Source organism: Rattus norvegicus, chromosome 1, assembly GCF_021556685.1.
Source record: "Rattus norvegicus strain SHRSP/BbbUtx chromosome 1, alternate assembly SHRSP_T2T, whole genome shotgun sequence".
Lineage (NCBI taxonomy): Eukaryota > Metazoa > Chordata > Mammalia > Rodentia > Muridae > Rattus > Rattus norvegicus.
The window spans coordinates 104,973,868-104,994,022 of NC_141534.1; the positions used below are offsets into that span (position 1 = coordinate 104,973,868).

Sequence of the window (20,155 nt, forward strand, 5' to 3'; positions counted from 1 at the left end):
GCGGGAGCCTGGCTTGAAATAGGGCCAGACGCAGTGATCCCCACCATGTCTTGTGTCCCTATTTCTCTCTGTCCAGCTCTGACTAAGACCCCTAACCTCCAAGTCACATCTACCCTGGTGTCTGGCACTTCTACCCGAGTGATCTGTTCTGTGCTCTGGGCCTGTGAGCAGGGGACACCCCCCATCTTTTCCTGGATGTCATCTGCCCTCACTTCCCTGGGCCCCAGAACCATCCTCTCCTCAGAGCTGAACCTCACACCTAGGCCTCAGGACAACGGCACCAACCTCATCTGTCAGGTGACCTTCCCTGGTGCTGGTGTTACTGTGGAGAGGACTCAACAGCTCAGTGTCACCTGTGAGTGTCAGGACCTGGGTCCCTGGGGGAGGGAGGATAGGGGTGTGGGATGGAGAGGTTAGAACTGGATGGTGAGTCCCGAAAGCCAAAAGAGAAGAGAAGAATACCAGGGTGCAATGCCAGCAGCCATGTCTCCTCTGAAAAGCAAACAACCGTGTCTGTCTGCACAGATGCTCCACAGAAGCTGACCATCAGGGTGTCCTGGGGAGATGGCACAGGTAGGGTCAAATGTCTCCTCCCTGGGATGGGTGGAGGGACTGCCTCTGCAGGAGATGAGGAGGTATTCTGGAGCTCAGACAGGAGGAGGCTCAGGATGGGGAAGGGAGTGATCCCCCATGCTCACTCCCCCACCTCACCCACATAGTGCACTCTCCCGGAGACTCAGTCTTCAGTGCCAGGACTGTGTCTTCATCCCCAGGTTGCCCTTGCCCCTCCACCCCATCCAGTGCCTGAGTCCAGCTCCCCAGTTCTTTTCCTCTCTGTGAGGTGATTTTGTCAAATTCAAAGTGTGAGATGTGTCTTACTCGGCCTCAGACTCTGTAATAGGATAGAGACAGCGACTTACACAGCAGAAATGGACTCACTGACTCCAGAAGTCAGGAGACCCAGTTCCATGTGCTATCTCGTTTGGCTCCTGGTGAGGGTACCTGTCTGGGCTATAGCTGATCTTTTCTGCCTCCTATTCTTAAACAACAGAAATGGACTACATAAGCACTCTGCCACCTATTTATAGTCCCAACAATCACATGTTTGGGGCCTCTATTCTACAACATCATCTATCTTAATTACCTCCCAAGGCTACATCAGTTGTCAGGGCCCCAGTATATGGATTTTAGTGAAATATAACTCTGCCCATATAAAAATTTAATAGTAATAGTTCTTGTTGTCTAATGTCTCCTGTCTTGGTTGACCATACACAGATATCCTTGCATGCACATTTAAACACACACACACACACACACACACACACACACACACACACACACACACACATCTTCACACACCACTTTGTAACTTTACCATTGTTAGTTCATTTATTATTATTATTTATATACCACTGAGCTACACCCTAAATGGGTGTTGTTAATGGGGTTCCTAAAGAAATTACCTCCCCTCAAAAGTCAAGGCCCTAAACTGAACTCAAAGTTACAAGAAGCCAGCTCTCTGGGGATAGCAGAAGCAAAGCAGCTACCAGAGTTGCTATCTCAACCCCAGACACCCAGTGGGTGCAAAAGGAGACAACAAACTCTGCAGTTTCAAAACAGCTTGGCTCAGGAAAGCAGCTAACTTCCTTATTCTGCTCCTAATGCCCCCTTGCCCCCTTTCCTGTCCATAGCCACAAAACCCCAGCTGCACCCTACTGAACTCTGGTCATTGTGTTCCTGAGTCCTGTTCCTTGATCATTGTGTAGCCCAATCTGGAGACACCCTCTGGTATTAAATAAAGCCTGCCCTCAGTGTTTGAGGTTATCTAGAGTCTCATCTCTTGTTTCCTCCTACAAACTTAATTCTTACTTATCCTCACGGTTCCTCCACAGTCAAACTCACATACACCGCCACAACACATCTGTCAGTCAATGGCAAGTGACTAAATTAAATTTTCCCTCCTCCAGCTTAGTTTTCTTGGAGCCTTCCTCCTTCACACATATTACTGGCACCATGGTTTTCTAGTGCTATGATGACATATTTACCCATTTATCTCCTGAAAGAGCACCAGCATACTCCTTGTCTTTCATTCCATAAGTGACCTACATGGAAACTCTGTACATTTGTGGCATGTCCACAAAATTACTTCCTAAGGAAGAAAATTCCAGAACAGAGGGTCACTTGTATTTCACATACACAACTGCCAAACTGCACAGCCTGGACTTTGTCTCGCTCATGTTTCCAGGAACAAGATCTTTCCTTAACAAACAGACCCACCCTCCCGACGTCACGTGTGAAGTCGCTGTATTTTTTTCATTCACATTATCATCCTCTCAAGGAACAAGGGTCTCTTTTATGGTGTTTATGTTGTTTATTGGTCTGTGGATGTGGATCAGTTGGTAGAGTGTTATCTTAGCATGCAGGAGGCCTCGGGCTGAATCACCAGCATTGCATAAACCTAGCATGGCAATCACACTCTCGTAATCCTAACATGAGAGGTTTTGAGAGAGAACTTGAGAGGTTCAGAAGTCTCCCTCCCCTACATAGTGAGTCTGAAGTTGCCTGAAGTATTCAAGACCCTCTCCCACAAAACAGAAAGAAAGAACGAAAGAAAGAATGAAAGAAAGAAAGAAAGAAAGAAAGAAAGAAAAGGAAGGAAGGAAGGAAGAGAGAAAGAAAGGAAGGAAGGGAGAGAGAGAGAGAGAGAGAGAGAGAGAGAGAGAGAGAGAGAGAGAGAACAACAATAATTTGTATTTATTGGTCTATGACAATTTCCAAAGTTATCTGAAGAGAGATTTCTATTAAGGAGGCAGCTGTTTGCCAGGTGACGAAATGTTTCCGTGTCCTTTGGCTATCATAGGGTGATTTTGCCTCACTGTGGACAGAACAATGTGGCATTGTCTCTGGACAGCTCAATTGTTCTTCATGTCCCCTGCCAGCATTCCTCCTCCTGGAATCTCCTTGGACTTTTAGGACAGCTCCACCATGAAACCCATCACCTGAACTGTGCCGTACCTGCTTTGGGCACCAGTGAGCTCCTGGGATACAGTTGAATTAGTCAGGCCTTAGTGATGTGTTCTTGAGAGACAAAGGCAAACTCTCCAGGACAAGTAGGGCATCTGAGTTGACAGATGCCTAGGAGGGAAGAGTGGGACCCAAGTAGGTTCTGATGAGCTCACACTTCTAAGGGCTACTGTCTGTCTTTCGTCTTTATGATGAGAGGCCGTTAGCCATCCGGGGTTGCGGGGTGGGGGACGGGGATGGGATGGTAAAAGGAGATAATGTAAACGCAGTAAAAGGAGGAGAAAGGCTCTCTGCAACTGGGCTCAGCTTTCTGTCTGCCTCCTCAGAAACTAAAGTCCTGCAGAGTGGAGCATCTCTGCAGATCCAAGAGGGTGAGTCCCTGCGCCTGGTCTGTGTGGCAGACAGCAACCCCTCTGCCATGCTGAGCTGGAAGCGCCAGACCCAGAAGAACTTCCGGCTCTCTAAGGGTGATGAACTTCAACTGCCACGGGTGGAGTTGGAGGACCAGGGAAAATACATCTGCCAGGCTAAGAACAGTCTGGGTACTCAGACAGCCTCTGTGAGCCTCAGCATAAGGAGTGAGTTGGAAAATGATGGAGGTTGGGGGCGGGTGAGGCATTGGGATCACAGCCTGGGAAACCCCCGCTGATCCCTCTCCCTGTGTTTCACTCCCCAGGCCTTCTACAGCTGCTGGCACCCTCCTGCTCCTGGGATTCTGAGGGTCTGCACTGCAGCTGCTCCTCCAGAGCCTGGCCTGCCCCGTCCCTGGGCTGGCGGCTGGGGGAGGGGCTGCTGGAGGGAAACAGCAGCAATGCCTCCTTCACAGTTATGTCCAGCTCTGCAGGACCGTGGGTCAACAGCTCCCTGAGCCTCAGTGTGGAATTCAGCACTGACCACAGACTCAGCTGTGAAGCTTGGAATGACTATGGAGTTCAGAGAGCCACTATCGTGCTGGTTCCAGGACAAGGAGTCTCACAGGGTAAGGTGTGGAGAAAGGGATGATTTATGTCTAGACTCTAAGACATCAGGAATGACCAATATGGGGCTGACTCAGGTTAAAATGGGGCTAGCGTTCGTGGTTTCCTATCTGTTGGCTTGGTGAGGGATTGGGGACACACAGAAAGATATGGAAGAAAGGACCTAGACCAAAGTGGGAGTGGACATTCTCACATGGAATAGATTAGAAAAGGTCGGATGCTAAGATGCCTGCTCAGGAAGAAGACTTTTCATCACCCCAGGTCTCTCTTGATTAGCAGACAAATCAGAAACCAGTGGAGGAGCGGTTCAGGGGGCCATCTGGGGAGCTGGTCTTATGGCTTTGCTTGCTGTCTCCTTCTGCCTCATCTTCTTCATGTGAGTGGTGGTCTCATTTGGTGAAGGCTTCTTGTATTGATTGTTCATTGGTTAAAGGATTCCTAAACTCCGCCCAGTGAAATGATGAGCTAGGCCAGGGCTAGCAGAAGCCCCCTGCTAACCTGGTCAGGTATTGATACAGCCTGTTCAAATCATGCAGTCCCATTCACTGAGAATCTTTAATCCACAGAGTAGTTCTATCTCCGGCCCCTGTCCTTGATCTTCCCTGGTCCCAAAATTCATCTACCTGAGCTGAAAAAAAAAATAAATAAATAAACCTTCTTCTCTTTCTCCAGAGTGAAGTTCCTCAGGAAGAAATCAGCATTGGAAGTAGCAGCCATGGAAGGCAACCACCTTGCCAAGAACCTTGTCTCCACCATAAATAGTGCAAGCATGATTTCGTCCAACATTCCATTGAGATACCCCATCCAGGTACCCAGACAGCCCAGCACATTAAAACTGGGCTTCTGTTTTGTCAAATGTCTCTTTTGGTATCCAATTTTCCTCTCAGAGACACAGGCTGGGGAGCTGTCATTTCCCCCCACCTCTATCCCCTGCTTCCAGCATTTCCCCAGGCCTACCCATTGTTCCTGTTAGCAAAGCTCTTCCCAATGTAGCTGCCTCCTTTCCCTGGGCCTCAGCACTGGTCCCATCAGCCCAGAGTAAACTTGCATAAAGGAATTCTAAACACGGCTCTTGAGCCTTTACAGTCCAAATATGTGTTGTCTAACAGAAATAGAATGTCAGGCTGGGCAGACCTATAATCTCAGCACTCAGGAGGCTGAGGCAGGAGGATGAAGAGTGTTGAGCGCCTGGCAGGGTGACTTGTGAAATCCTTATAAACTCAAATGTGAAAAGAGAGCTCAAGTGTGGCTCAGCATAGAGCACGTGCCTTGTGCAGAGAGAAACGGGATGTGGCTTGGAAGTGGACTGTCTGCATAGACTCTATGGGATTGTGACCCAAGGATAGGGCCCTTGGTTAGATCCACCAGGGAATGGGGTGTGGCTCAGAGGTGTAGTGCTTGCCGGAATTTAACAGTGAGGCTTGTGAGGTGTAGCTCTGTTGTAGACTACTTTTCTAACATATGTGAGACCCTGGGTTCCATTCCCAGTAGGGGAAGAGAGAAGGAGGAATCGGGGACGAAGAGAGACAAACATACAAAGGCACAGAAACACAGAAAGACACACACAGAGAAAGACAGAGACAACAGATTGTATGGGCACATACCTAAATTCCTGGCACTTAAGACACATGAGGAAGGAAAATTTAAAGCTTGAGATTCTTGGGCTACATGGGGGTTTCCAGGACAGTCTGGGCTATTTAGACACTAATTTTAAGATTTAACAGGAAAGTAAAGAAGTAGACTGTTGGCCACATATGTAACACAAAACCTTCATTAGTCACATTAAAAAGCAGAAACGTGTAAAACAGATTTCATTCCATATAACCCATCCAAGTGACTGTGATTCTGATTTGTTATCAGTAACCATATGTATCATTTATTAATGACATATCCACATTCTTTTTAATTTGGGGTACTCAGACTTCCAGATCCAGTGTGTACTTTGTTCTCACAGTAGTTCATCTCCCCTGAGACTCCCTCATATTACGTGTGCCACATGTGGCTAGCGTCATATTCAACATCAAGACCTACAGCATTCTTTGGGCTAGTGTTTCTTGATCCGTCCTTGAGTGAAGCCTTCATCATCCTCCATTCATCAGTTAAAATATCCCAAGTCTAACAGGCAGGCTATCATCTGCCTCTTGCAGCGGCAGGCTTATCCCTGCTCTCCCCATAGACTGTGAGCCCCGCCAAGGTGTGGTAGGTCCAGGCTTGAGAGCTCACTGTAGCTCCCTGCTTCTGCCCATCAGATTATAATTAGATGAAGTTTTAATTTTATTTGGCTTTATTTTATCTTATTTTTGAAATTTTACCTACTTATGTTTTTGGAGAAAGGGTCTCTGTGTAGCCCAGTTGTTCTGGAACTCACTATGAAGCTAGAGTTTGCTTCAGACACAATCTTCCTTCTAAGGCCTCCCAAGTGATGGGTTGCTGGCAGGACACATCTGGCTTCACCTTCATTTATTTTCGACAGTCTGATGCTGCCATTTGTGAGTTACTTAACCTGAATCAGACTATGTTCATCCATAAAATGGGAAGGGGGGGATTGTGAAGCCTCAGTGAGACTCTATAAAAAATTAACCTTATCTGAGGTTGGGGTGCTGCATATCGTGAGACCCTTTGCATATTATGTCCAAGGTCTTGGATTTGGTTACGAATGCTGTGTATACAGGGCATGTGCACAGAGACACATAATGGGGGAATGTAGAGGAAGGGGCTGGACACATTCATATTCATGTTTACACATCAGTAAGTAAGGCGAATGAGTGGAGGCATGGAGGGAGCACTCAGGAAATACATGTGAGGTAGATAAATGAACGAATGCACACCTAAGCCCCAAGCTGCTTTAGTGACTCTTGCTGCCATCTGCAAAGACCTGACTGATTCCCTTCTCTAATCTGGTTCCAGGATCATCTGAATGAATCAGAGTCACAGACCCAGAAAGAAGAGCCACCTCTTGCCACAGCCCCAGACATCCCAAAGGATGAGCCCGAACTTCACTATGCCTCCCTCTCCTTCCAAGGTCCGAGGCCCCAGCAGCCAAAGAACACGGAGACCATCAAGTCTGTTTACACAGAGATCAAGATTCACAAGCGCTGAAGCTCCTTGCCCCATGTGTCAGTCACAGTGCTGGCTGGAGTCCCAGAAAGGTATGGCTGAAGATAGCATGTGTTAGGAGCATATTCTGGCATCAGTGGCCCTCTTAACCAAAGGATATGTAGTGGAAGGAGGGAGTTTTGGAAGGAGAGAAGGTTACAGAGATTCCTAGGTTCAAATCCATATTCAGTGTTATTCCCAGAGAAGCCACCTTTTTTCTTTGTGCCCCCTCTTCCTCCTCTGTAAAGTGGAGTCATAATCTGAGGAGTACCAAGGAGAGAATGTGTTTATTGTTGATTATATTGCTTTATGTTGCCTGAGCAGTGGGGAAGAACGTTTTGTCTTTATTGCATAACTTGAATTTTACTTGTATATTTTTAAAGAACATATGTTAGTTCCTAAAGTTATTCTGTTTTGAAGTGTGACTGTGTTGTAGCTACCTGTATCTCAGATTGGACTCATTGGACATTCTGCAAACTCTTAAAGATCATACAGATATCAGCCCAGACTACTATACCCAGTAAAATTAACAATCATGGGGCATAAAGCTAATATATAAAGATCTCCCACAAATCAATAAAAGTGACAGACAATTCAATACAAAATGGTAATATGTGAGTGGTAAGCAAACATACAGAAAGGTGACCAATCAGTGCTTGTCAACGAAATATAAATAAATACAGTACACCTACCAAATTGTTCAGCAATTTTGCTCACAACTGCAGACCAAAAAACACAAGATACAGTTACTCATCAGACTTGCACAAGGGTTTGCATGGAAAAATTGGGGATGAAGCTCAGTGGTGGAAGGGTTGCCTAGTATGTCTGAAACTCTAATGTGTTTGACCTCAAGTCCTATAAAATAGTGAAATGCACCCAAAAGCCCATCATTGAACAATAGAATCCAAAAAAGAAAAAAGAGTCTCTGTGTTAGGTTATTAGCATGAGGTTTAGAAACAGGAGAGCTCAACTGGACTTCTTTACCCTTCCCTTCCCTTCCCTTCCCTTCCCTTCCCTTCCCTTCCCTTCCCTTCCCTTATCTTCCCTTCCCTTCCCTTCCCTTCCCTTCCCTTCCCTTATCTTCCCTTCCCTTCCCTTATCTTCCCTTCCCTTCCCTTCCCTTATCTTCCCTTCCCTTCCCTTATCTTCCCTTCCCTTCCCTTCCCTTATCTTCCCTTCCCTTTCCTTCCCTTCCCTTCCCTTCCCTTCCCTTATCTTCCCTTCCCTTCCCTTCCCTTATCTTCCCTTCCCTTCCCTTCACTTCCCTTCCCTTCCCTTCCCTTATCTTCCCTTCCCTTCCCTTATCTTCCCTTCCCTTCCCTTATCTTCCCTTCCCTTCCCTTATCTTCCCTTCCCTTATCTTCCCTTCCCTTCCCTTCCCTTCCCTTCCCTTCCCTTCCCTTATCTTCCCTTCCCTTCCCTTCCCTTATCTTCCCTTATCTTCCCTTCCCTTCCCTTCCCTTCTCTTGTTTTCCTTTTCTTTTCCCTTTGTTTTTTTTGCATTTTATTGCAAATAGATTCTTTTCTCATAAAATATATCCTGATTATGGTTACTGCTTTTTTTACTCCTTTCAGTTCTTCCTCACCTTCCCTCCCATCCATATTCATCCTTTTCTGTTTCTTCTTAGAAAATAAGAAATTAAAGACTTTGTAGAATTTAATGAAAATGAAGGCACAACATACCCAAACTTATGGGATACAATGAAAGCTGTGCTAAGAGGAAAAATCATTGCTCTGAGTGCCTGCAGAAAGAAACAGGAGAGACCATACACTAGCAGCTTGACAACACACATAAAGCTCTAGAACAAAAAGAAGCAAATACACCCAGGAGGAGGAGAAGGCAGGAAATAATCAAACTCGGGGCTGAAATCAACCAAGTAGAAACAAAAAGAACAATACAAAGAATCAACAAGACCAAAAGCTGGTTCTTTCAGAAAATCAACAAGATAGATAATCCTTTAGCCAGACTAACCAGAGGGCACAGAGAGAGTATCCAAATAAACAAAATCAGAAATGAAAAGGTAGACATATCAACATAATCTGAGAAAATTAAAAAAAAAATCAGATCCTACTACAAAAGCCTATATTCAACAAAACTGGAAAATCTGGATGAAATGAACAATTTTCGTTCTTTATTTCTTCTATGACCAAGTTATCATTGAGGAGAGCGTCGTTCAGCTTCCATGTGTACGTGGGCTTTCTGTTGTTATTGTTCTTATTGAAGACCAGCCTTAGTCCATGGTGATCTGATAGGACGCATGGGATTATTTCAATTTTTTTTTATCTAACCAAGCAAGTAAAAGACATGTATGACAAGAACTTTGTCTCTGAAGAAAGAAAGTGAAGAAGATCTCAGAAGACAGAGGATTTCTGATGCTCATGGATTGGAAGGAGTAATATTGTAAAAGATGGCCATCTTGCCGAAAGCAATCCACAGATTCAATGCAATCCTCATCAAAATTTCAACTCATTACTTCATAGAGTTAGAAAAAGCAATTTGCAAATTCATTTGGAATAACAAAAAACAAATAAACAAACCAGGGTATAGAAACTATTCTCAACAATAAAAGAACTTCTGGGGGAATCACTATCCCTGAACTCAAGCAGTATTACAGAGCAATAGTGATAAAAACTGCATGGTATTGGTACAGAGACAGACAGATAGACCAATGGAACAGAATTAAAGACCCAGAAATGAACCCACACACCTATGGTCACTTGATTTTTGACAAAGGAGCCAAAACCATCAAATGGAAAAAAGATAGCATTTTCAGCAAATGGTGCTGGTTCAACTGGAGGGCAACATGTAGAAGAATGCAGATTGATCCATGCTTATCACCCTGTACAAAGCTTAAGTCCAAGTGGATCAAGGACCTCCACATCAAACCAGACACACTCAAACTAATAGAAGAAAAAGTGGGGAAGAGCCTCAAACACATGGGCACTGGAGAATATTTCCTCAACAAAACACCAATGGCTCATGCTCTAAGATCAAGAATCGACAAATGGAACTTCACAAAATTGCAAAGCTTCTGTCAGGCAAAGGACATTGTCATTAGGACAAAATGGCAACCAAGAGATTGGGAAAAGATCTTTACCAATCCTACATCCAATAGAGGACTAATATCCAATATATACAAAGTACTTAAGAGATTAGATTTCAAAAAATCAAATAATCCTATTAAAAATGGGGCACAGATCTAAACAAAGAATTCTCAGCCGAGGACTACTGAATGGCTGAGAAGAACCTAAAGAAATGTTCACCATCCTTAGTCATCAGGGAAATACAAATCAAAACAACCCTGAGATTCCACCTCACAGCAGTCAGAATGGCTAAGATAAAAAAAAAACTCAGGTGACAACAGATACTGGTGAGGATGTGGAGAAAGAGGAACACACTCCTCCATTGTTGGTAGAATTGCAAGCTGGTATAACCACTTTGGAAATCAGTCTGGAGGTTCCTGAGAAAATTGGACATAGTACTACCTGAGGACCCAGCTATACCACTCCTGGGCACATATCCAAAAGATGCCCCAACATACAACAAGGACACATGCTCCACTATCTTCATAACAGCCTTATTTATAATAGCCAGAAGATGGAAAGAACCCAGATGTCCCTCAACAGAGGAATGGATATAGAAAATGTGGTACTACTCAGCTATTAAAATCAACAACTTCATGAAATTCATAGGCAAATGGATGGAACTAGAAAATATCCTGAGTGAAGTAACCCAATCACAAGAAAAGAAAAAAAAAAAACCACATGGTATGCACTCACTGATAAGTGGATATTAGCCCAAAAGCTCAAATCACCCAAGATACAATCCACAGACCACATGAAGCTCAAGAAGGACGACTAAAGTATGGATGCTTCAGTCCTTCTTAGAAGGGGGAACAAAAATATTCATATTAGCAGATATGGAAACAATGTTTGGAGCAGAGACAAAAGAAATAGCTATTCAGAACCTGCCCCACCTGGAGATCCAGCACATATACAATCAGCCACCAAACCCAAACAATATTGCTGATACTAAGAAGTGCATGCTGACAGGAACCTGATCTACTGTCTCCTAAGAGGCTCTGCCAGATCATTACAAATACAGAGGTGAATGTTTGCAACCAACCATTGAAATGAGAATGGGGTCCCCATTGGAAGAGTTAGAGAAAGGACCGAAGGAGCTGAAGGGGCTTACAACCCCATAAGAACAACAATACCAACCAACCAGAGCTCCCAGGACCTAAACTACCATCCGAAGAGTACACATGGACACACCCATGACTCCAGCTGCATATGTAGCCAAGGATGGCCATGTTGAGCACCAATGGGCAGAGAAGCCCTTGAACCTGGCAAGGCTGGACCCCCCAGTGCAAGGGAATGTCAAGGAGGGAAGGTGGGAAGGGGTGGGTGGATGGGTGGGGAACACTCTCATAGAAGAAGGGGGAAGGAGTATGGGATAGGGGATTTAGGATGGGAAGCCGGGAAAGGGGATAACATTTGAAATGTAAATTTAAACAAATCCAGTAAAAAATGTTTTAAAAAAGAAAATAATAGGTCTAATAAAACACAACAAAAATACAATAAGATAAAAATAAAAACCATCACCTCAAACCAACAAAATCAAAAGAACACAGAAGAGAAGGCACAAGAACCAGGGATCAACTCAACCACACACTCAGGAGTTCTATAAAAAAACACTAAACTGAAAGCTCTAATACGTATGCAGGGAGCCTGGGGCAGACCCATGTGGCCCTAAGCTTGCTGCTTCAGTTTCTGTGAACTTATTGCTCAGTTGATTTAGACAGCCTTGTTCTCCTGGTGTCCTCCATCTCCTCTAGTTTTCACACTCTTTCCACCTCCTCTTCCACAAGGTTCCCTGAGAGCAGAGGTGAGAAATTCGATGGAGACATCCGTTTAGAGCTGTGCATTCCAAGATCTCTCTCTCTCTCTCTCTCTCTCTCTCTCTCTCTCTCTCTCTCTCTCTCTCTCTCTCTCTCTCCATATTGCCCGTCTATGTCTCTTTATGTTTGTTCCCATCCTCTGTTGTAGGAATATTCCCAGATGAAAGATGAAGGCGGCACTGGACTACGGTATAGCAGAGTATCTTATAGTCATTTTACCACAACTTTTCTTTTTAAAGACCAGTGCTATTTGGTTTTAGCCTGGGCCTCTAGGTTATCTATTCTCTGATTCTTGATCACCAAAACAGTGTCAAGTATAGGCTCCATCTTGTGGGGCGAAACTTAAGTCAATTCAGATTTGACTGCTTGCCCCCACAAACTTATTTGCAGACAGGAATGTATTGTAAGGCAAAGGGTTTGTGTCTGAGTTGCTGTATACTTTTCACTTTTTATAGCCTGCAGAGTAACTTCCTGTACCAAAGATACTAGAATGTATGGGTAAAAGTACTATACAGGAACCAGTTTGCCCTCTCCATGTTAAATGAGTTCTGTAGGTGTTGTCTTCAGCAATGGGGCCTTACTCAGTTGTGGAGAGCAAACGGTCTTGGCAAGAACCTGGGTTATTTGGGGATTTCCATGGGACCCCTTTGACCAACAACTCAATTGGATGTAACCCAGTCCTGGTATTAGAAGCTTCCTTTGGGGACAAGAGATGTCCAGTTGGGATGCTGTCTCCTCCATTATTTGGAGACTTCATCAGGATTGCCTTCATATATTTTAAGAAGTTTCCACTGCACTAGATTTCCATACTACCCTCTAAAACGTCTTTCAATTCTAGCTGTCTCTCTTCACATTCCCTCCCTCAACCACATCTCTCTTTCCCAATCATCTCATCCCCCAATTCGACCCTTCTCAAACCATAAAATCTATTTTACTTCCCCCTCCCAGGGACACCCTTAGTGCCTTCCTCTATATCTTAATTATCTGGGTCTATGGGATGTAGGTTGGTCATCATTTACTTAATGCCTAATATCCACATATAAGTGGACATATACTGTAGAGGAATTTTAATCCAGCAACATGGCTGTTCTGACAGGAGATCACATCCAGAGACCTCCTAAATCTGTGTGATTTGGCTGGAATGATACATCTTTAATTCCTCTGGCTGGAATACAGACATGCCTTTAGTACTTTCTTTTAATCTAAAACAATGATATCTGATCGAGGGGCAGACAAAATGATGAATCAGACGAAAAATTGACAGGAGTCAGAGATAGGATATACCCAACTGAAGTGAGAATTTCTGGTTTTATTGGAGACTCAGTTGTGTCATGTGATGTTTTTCTGAAAGCTGTCTTATGAGAGGATGTTCTGCTGAGAACAGACACGTGGCATTTTTCTGGAAGTTGCCTGGTGAAAGGACATGTGGTGTTTTGCTAGAAAGGACACTTGAGAGGATACATGATGTTTGGAGAGAGTATAAATATAACCCAACAGACAGTGGACAACTTTATTGTATTGATTCATCATGCAACTCTTTGGTGGTCATCTTTGGGCTTTGCTGGTTGGTTCACTTCATTTTCTTTACTGATCATTGCTTCTCATGACTTCATAGAGAGAGAAATCACCAAAGAACTTCTGATGTTATTCTAACTGCTTCTTGATGCTTTCATGGACTCCTGCCAATTGACAGATCTTAGTGGTTTCTTCTGGATTGGGACATTGCTACTGATTCATATTTGGTGTTTGCCAAATGGACTGGATGGCCACTGCTGATTTGTTTGGTGTTTCGCTAGTAAACTGAACTGCTGACAACAGATTGGAATTACCCAAAAAAAAACCCTATTTCTAAACAGGTTCCTATTTCCCCTGTTTTCTGTTAACCTTTCTTTCCCCCTACTGCTGGTGAGTGATAGCCCAGACATGAAGTTGAATCATTCAAAAAAAAATTAAAGTAGGTTTTGAAAAAAATCTAAGCCTACCTCCTATTCTTATGAGAACAGACAGGGAAGAGAGACTACTTAAAGAGCAGTGAGGAGAAACACTTGAAGTCAGTTTGATTGAGTTCAGTTGAGTTCTGAACAGTTCAGTTCATAGAATTCAGAGGCAGTTTTGCCAAGAAGAGCAATTGAATGAGAGGCTGTGAGAAGCCACTTTTGAATCAGTCAGCTAGGAGAGGCATTTGAGCTAGAACAGCTGAGTTGAACCAGCCAGCCAGAGTTCAGAAAGAATTAGTAAGGGTGGCATATTTAGCAATAAGCCTCCAAGGAAAATAAGATACTTTTATAACATAATACACTTATTTTCTATGTCTATGCTCTATTTATTACTATAGCTCTATGGTACAACTTAAAATCAGAATAGTGGGACCTTCATCAATTCTTTAATTATTCAGAATTGTTTTATCTATCCTAGGTTTTGTGGTTTTTTCCATATGAAATGGAGAATTGTCCTTTCAAGATCTGTAAAGAATTGTGCTGGAATTTTGATGGGGATTGCATTGAATCTGTAGATTGCTTTTGGTACAATGTCTATTTTTACTATATTAATAATTCAGACCCTTCCATTTTCGGATATCTTCTTCAATTTTTTCAAAGACTTGAAGTTTCTATCATAAAGTCTTTTATTTACTTAGAGTTACTCCAGGATATTTTTATATAACTCGAGTCTATTGTGAAAGGTGTTCTCTGTGGTTTCTTTTTCAGTCCATTTGTCGTTTGTGTATAGGAGGACTGCTGATTTATGTGAGTTAATTTTGTATTCAGCTACTTTACTGAAAGGCTTTATCAGCTGTAGGAGTTCCTCAGTGGAATAAATAGAGTCGCTAATATCATATGCAAATGGAGAGCGTGAACAATCTTATTCCTGATTTTGGTGGGATGGATTTCAGTTTCTGTTGGGGTACACTGTGTGAAGGTGTGTCTCTGTATATTCAATTGTTAGTTCTGTTGCAGAGCAGAGAGCTAATACTTTATAAACATTTAGTTCTTTCTCATCTGCCAAGAACAATCTAGAATTATATCTGGTTGGGTTTAATAAAGATCTCACAGCCAATAGCTGGACAGGAAGTGGTAGGTGGAGCTTCAGGCAGAGAGAGAGAGACTATGGGAGAAGAATTGAAAGGGAAGAAGATTTGTCAGTGGACTCTGGTGGGTGGATAAACCAGAGTGGAACAGAGAGGTAGACTTGGCCATGTGGAGGGACATAGGCTAGCATTAGTCAGAAGCTTCAGGCAGAGAGAGGGACTCTGGGAGAAGAATTGAAAGGTAGAAGATTTGTCAGTGGACTCAGAGGGGGGTGGATGAACCAAAGTAGAGTAGAGAGGTACACCTGGCCATGTGGAGTGATGTAGGCTAGCATTACTCAGGACAGAGTAATCAGGAGACTGCATAGCTATGGCTTTAAAATATTAGTAAGACTTTTGTCATTATTTCTATCACTGGCATGCTCAAGAGAGTCCTGGTATAAATTTCTCTCCATTTAAGTTGATGCTGGCTATGGACTTGTTGTAAGCTACCATTTTCATGTTTAGGTCTATCCCTTGTACTCCCAAGGGCTTCTACCATGAAGGGTTGCTGGATTTTGTCAAAGGCCTTTTCAGCATGATCATGTGGACTTTGTTTTTTTTTTATTTCAGTGTGTTTGTGTGGTGAATTACATTGCAAATTTTCATATGCTGAACCATCCAGGCATCTCATAGGTGAAGCCAACTTGAAAATGATGCATTTTGATATGTTCTTGGATTCAGTTTGCAAGTATTGAGTATTTTTGCTTCTATGTTCATAAGGTAAACTGGTCTATAATTCTCTTTCTTCATTAAGTCTTTACATGGTTTGTGTATCAGGGTAACATACAACTGTGGCTTCATACAATGAATTTGGTCATGCTCCCTCTGTTTCTGTTTTGTAAATAATTTGAAGATGATTGGCAATAACTCTTCTTTGTAAAACTGGTACAATTCTGGTCCAAGACCATCTGACCCTGGACTTTTTTATGTTGGGAGATTTTAATCTCTGCTTCTATTTCACCAAAGTTTACAGTTCTGTTTAAGTTACTTATCTGATCTTGATTTAACTTTGGTTAGTAATACATATTTCTTTTTGATTTTCTAATTTGTTGGAGTAAAAGTTACTAAATGGTGTCCTTATGAGTCTCTTGATTTTCCCAATATCTATTGTTGTGTCCCTTTATTGTTTCTGATTTTGTTAATTTGGATATTCTGTCTATACTTTTCAGTTAATTTGGATAAGGGTGTGTTGATCTTATTGATTTTCTCAAAGAACCAACTCTTTGTTTCATTGATTCTTTGCATTGTTCTGTTTCTGTTTTATTCATTTCAGTCCTTTGTTTATTTCTTGCCATCTATTCCTTTTGGGTGAGACCTCCTCCTCCTCCTCTTCCTCCTCCTCCCTCTCCCTTCCTCTTCCTCCTTCCTTCCTCCTCCTCCTCTTCCTTCTCCTTCTCCCTTCCTCCTCCTCCTCTTCCTCCTCCCTCTCCCTTCCTCTTCCTCCTTCCTTCCTCCTCCTCCTCTTCCTTCTCCCTCTCCCTTCCTCTTCCTCCTTCCTCTTCCTCCTTCCTTCCTCCTCCTCCCTTTCTCCTCCTCTTCCTCCTTCTTCTTCTAAAGATTATATATATATATATATATATATATGTCTTCAATCTTCAGACACACCAGAGGAGGGCATTGGATCTCATTACAGATAGTTATGAGCCACTATGTGGTTGCTGGGAATTGAACTCATGACCTCTGGAAGAGCAGTCAGTGCTCTGAACCACTGAGCCATCTTTCCAGCTCAAAAGATTTCTTCTTTTTTTCCTAGAGCTTTCAATTGTGCTGTTAAGTTGCTAAGATGGTAACTCTCATGTTGTTGTTGCTGTTGCTGCTGCTGTTGTTGTTGTTGTTTAATGCAAGTCCTTTAAGCTATGAACTTGCCTATTAGAACTGCCTTCATGAACGGCCATTCAGAGCCCATATATATACATGTGGCCCATATATATACAGCCACCAAAACTAGATAAGATTGATGAAGCTAAAAAATGCGTGCTGAAAGAGACCGGATGTAGATGTCTCGTGAGAGACACATCCAGCGCATGTCCAATACAGAGGTCAATGCTAGCAGCAAACCACTGAACTGAGAACAGGACCCCCTTGGGGGTAATTAGAGGAAGAATTGAAAGAGCTGAAGGAGCTTGCGACCCCATAAGAACAACAATGCCAACCAACCAGATCTTCCAGGAACTAAACCACTACCAAAAGACTATACATGGACTGACCAAGGGCTCCAACTGCATATGTAGCAGAGAACAGCCTTGTTGGGGCACCAGTGGAAGGGGAAGCCCTTGGTCCTGCCAAGGTTGGACCCCCAGTGTAGGGGATTGTTAGGGGGGTGGTAATGGGAGGTGGATGGGGAGGGGGAAACCCAGATAGAAGGGGAGAGGGAGGGGCTAGAGGGCTGATGGACAGGAAACCAGGAAAGGGAATAACATTTGAAATGTAAATAAGAAACAACCAATTTAATAAAAATGGTGAAAGAAAAAGGAACTGCCTTCATTGTGTCCCGTAAGTTTGGGTATGAGCTGTATCCATTTTCATTCAGTTCTAGAAAGTCTTTAATTTCTTCCTTAATGTCACTCTTGACTCATTTTTTTTATTCAGTGGAGAGTGGCTCAGTTTCCATGCCTTTGAAAGCTTTCTGTTATATCTGCTATTGTTGATATCCAGCTTCAATCTACGGTGGTCTGATATAATGCAGGGCATTATTTCAATTTTCTTCTCTCTGTTGAGACTTGCTTTATGTCTGAGTATGTGGTCAGTTCCATAAGGTTCAGAGAAGAACATATATTATTTTGTGTATGGGAAAAATTCTGTAAATATCTGTTCAATTCATTTGGTTTATAATAACTGTTAGGTCCAGCATTTCTCTGTTAATTTTTGTCTGGCTGACCTGGTGAGAGTTGGGTATTGAAGTCTCCCACTATCAGCAAGTGAGGGTCAATATGTGGTTTAAGCTATATTAAAGTTTCTTTTACAAACTTGAGTGATCTTGTGTTTGGGGCAAAGATGTTAAGAATTGCAATGTCCTCTTGGATTTTTTTTTAATCTTTTCTGATTAGCTCTGATTTAAAACCTATTTTGTCAGATATTAAAATGGCTGAGTCATTTTAATGCAAGGTATTTTTTTTTCTTTTTCTTTTTTTCGGAGGTGGGGACCAAACCCAGGGCCTTGCGCTTTCTAGGCAAGCGCTCTACCACTGAGCTAAATCCCCAACCCCTGCAAGGTATTTTTAATGCACTTTTTAATAATTCTTTTTTCTTCTCTAGCATTAGTGCTCTGCTCATTATGTGCTGAGGGGACTTTCTTTTCTAGTCTAATCTATTTGGTGTTCTGTATGCTTCTTGTACCTTTATAGGCATCTCTTCTTTAGATTAGAAATTTTTTCTCTAGCTGAAATGCCCAACAAAGGGGAGGAAGATCCTGTAGAGACCATATCTAGAGCTTAGGCAAGGCCCCCAGTTGAGGAATGGGGCCACCCACTCATCTCCAAATTTTTAACCTAGAATTGCTCCAGTCTAAAGAAAATATGGAAACAAAGTGCAGAATAGAGATGGAAAGAAAAGCCATCCAGAGCCTGCCCCACCTAAGGCTCAATCCCATATACAGACACCAAACCCAGACACTATTGCAGATGCCAAGAAGTGCATGCTGATAGGAGCATGGTATAGCTGTCTCCTGAGAGGCTCTTCCAGAGCCTAACAAATACAGATGTGGATGCTTGCAGCCAACTATTGGACTGGGCACAGGGACCCCAATGGAGGAGTTAGAGAAAGGATTGAAGGAGTTGAAGGGGTTTGCAACTCCATAGGAAGAACAACAATATCAACCAACCAGACCCCTCAGAGCTCCTAGGGACTAAACTATTAACCAAAGAGTACACATGGAGTGACCCATAGCTCCAGCTGCAAATGTAGCACAGGATGGCCTTGTCTGGCATCAATGGGAGGGGAGGCCCTTGGTTCTGTGAAGGCTCAATGTTCCAGTGGAGGGGAATACTAGGGCGGTGAGGTAGGGGTGGATGGGTGAGCACCCTCATAGAAGAAGGGAGAGGAAGGATGGGACAGGGAGTTTGCAGAGTGGAAACCAAGAAAGGGGATAACATTTGAAATGTAAATAAATGAAAAATCCAGTAAGTTTTTTTTTTCTCCTATAATTTTGTTGAAAATATTTTCTGGGCATTTGAGCTGGGTTTCTTCTCCTCCATCTTTTTCTATTATTCTTAGGTTTGGTCTTTTCACAGTGTCACAGATTTTCGGGATGTTTTGTGTCAGGAGGTTTGTGGAGTCAGCATTTTCTTTGACCAGTGTGTCCATATCTTGTATTGTATGTTCGGTGTCCACGATTCTCTCTTCTGTCTCTTATAGTCTGTTGCTGAAACTTGCCTCTGTAGTTCCTTTTTGACTTCCTAAATTTTTCATTTCTAGAATTCCTTCCATTTGGGAGGTTTTATCTTCCTTCCTTTCTTTTTTTTTTTTTGGTTTTCTTTACTGACTCTATTTCTATTTTCAGGTCTTGAACACTTTTATTCATTTCCTTCTACTATTTGTTTGTGTTTCCCTGGATATCTTTAAAGAATTCATTCATGTCCTCTTTAAGAACCTATATCACAGTCATAAAGGCTGTTTTAAGATCTTTTTCTTGTGCTTCAGCTATATTGGAATATTTAGGGCCTGCTGTTGTAGTGTTTCTGGGCGCTAATGGAGCCATACTGTCTTATCTGGTACTGATTGTACTTTTGATTCATTTTTCTTTTTTTTTTTTGCTTTTTTTTTCGGAGCTCAGGATCGAACCCAGGGTCTTGTGCTTGCTAGGCAAGCGCCCTACCGCTGAGCTAAATCCCCAACCCTCTGATTGTACTTTTAAGAAGGCATCTAAGCAACTGGGATTGGCATGATTATAGTTTCAGGTGCTGGTTACTGGTTTTTCTTTTTGGGGTGGTGGGTTTTGTTCCTTGGTTTCTGTTGACTCTCTAGATTTTAGGACAGTATTGTGGCTGTGTTTTGATTGGGAGGAAATTTTCTGTGAACCTGATAGGTGTGGCCATTAGGGGTTCCAGGTAAAATGTGTTTCTAGGTATTGGGAGGTGAGATTTAGGAATGAG

At 42.9% G+C, this 20,155-nt stretch overlaps 1 protein-coding gene across 24 annotated transcripts in view; it reads left to right on the top strand.

Moving 5' to 3' along the window:
* The window catches only part of Siglecf (sialic acid binding Ig-like lectin F), a 29,834-nt gene that overhangs the window by 839 nt on the left and 8,840 nt on the right, over nt 1-20,155 (top strand). For 3 of the 24 annotated variants that reach the window (XR_015683351.1, XR_015683359.1, XR_015683387.1), the window contains exons 3-10: nt 77-355; nt 526-573; nt 3,351-3,602; nt 3,701-4,003; nt 4,278-4,377; nt 4,674-4,809; nt 6,909-7,150; nt 15,636-16,144. Coding sequence is in view for 4 of the 24 variants with exons in the window: in XM_087654124.1 (XP_087510250.1) it covers nt 77-355; nt 526-573; nt 3,351-3,602; nt 3,701-4,003; nt 4,278-4,377; nt 4,674-4,809; nt 6,909-7,100 (1,310 nt within the window). In the remaining 20 variants the exon portion in view is untranslated. 24 annotated transcript variants of the gene reach the window in all.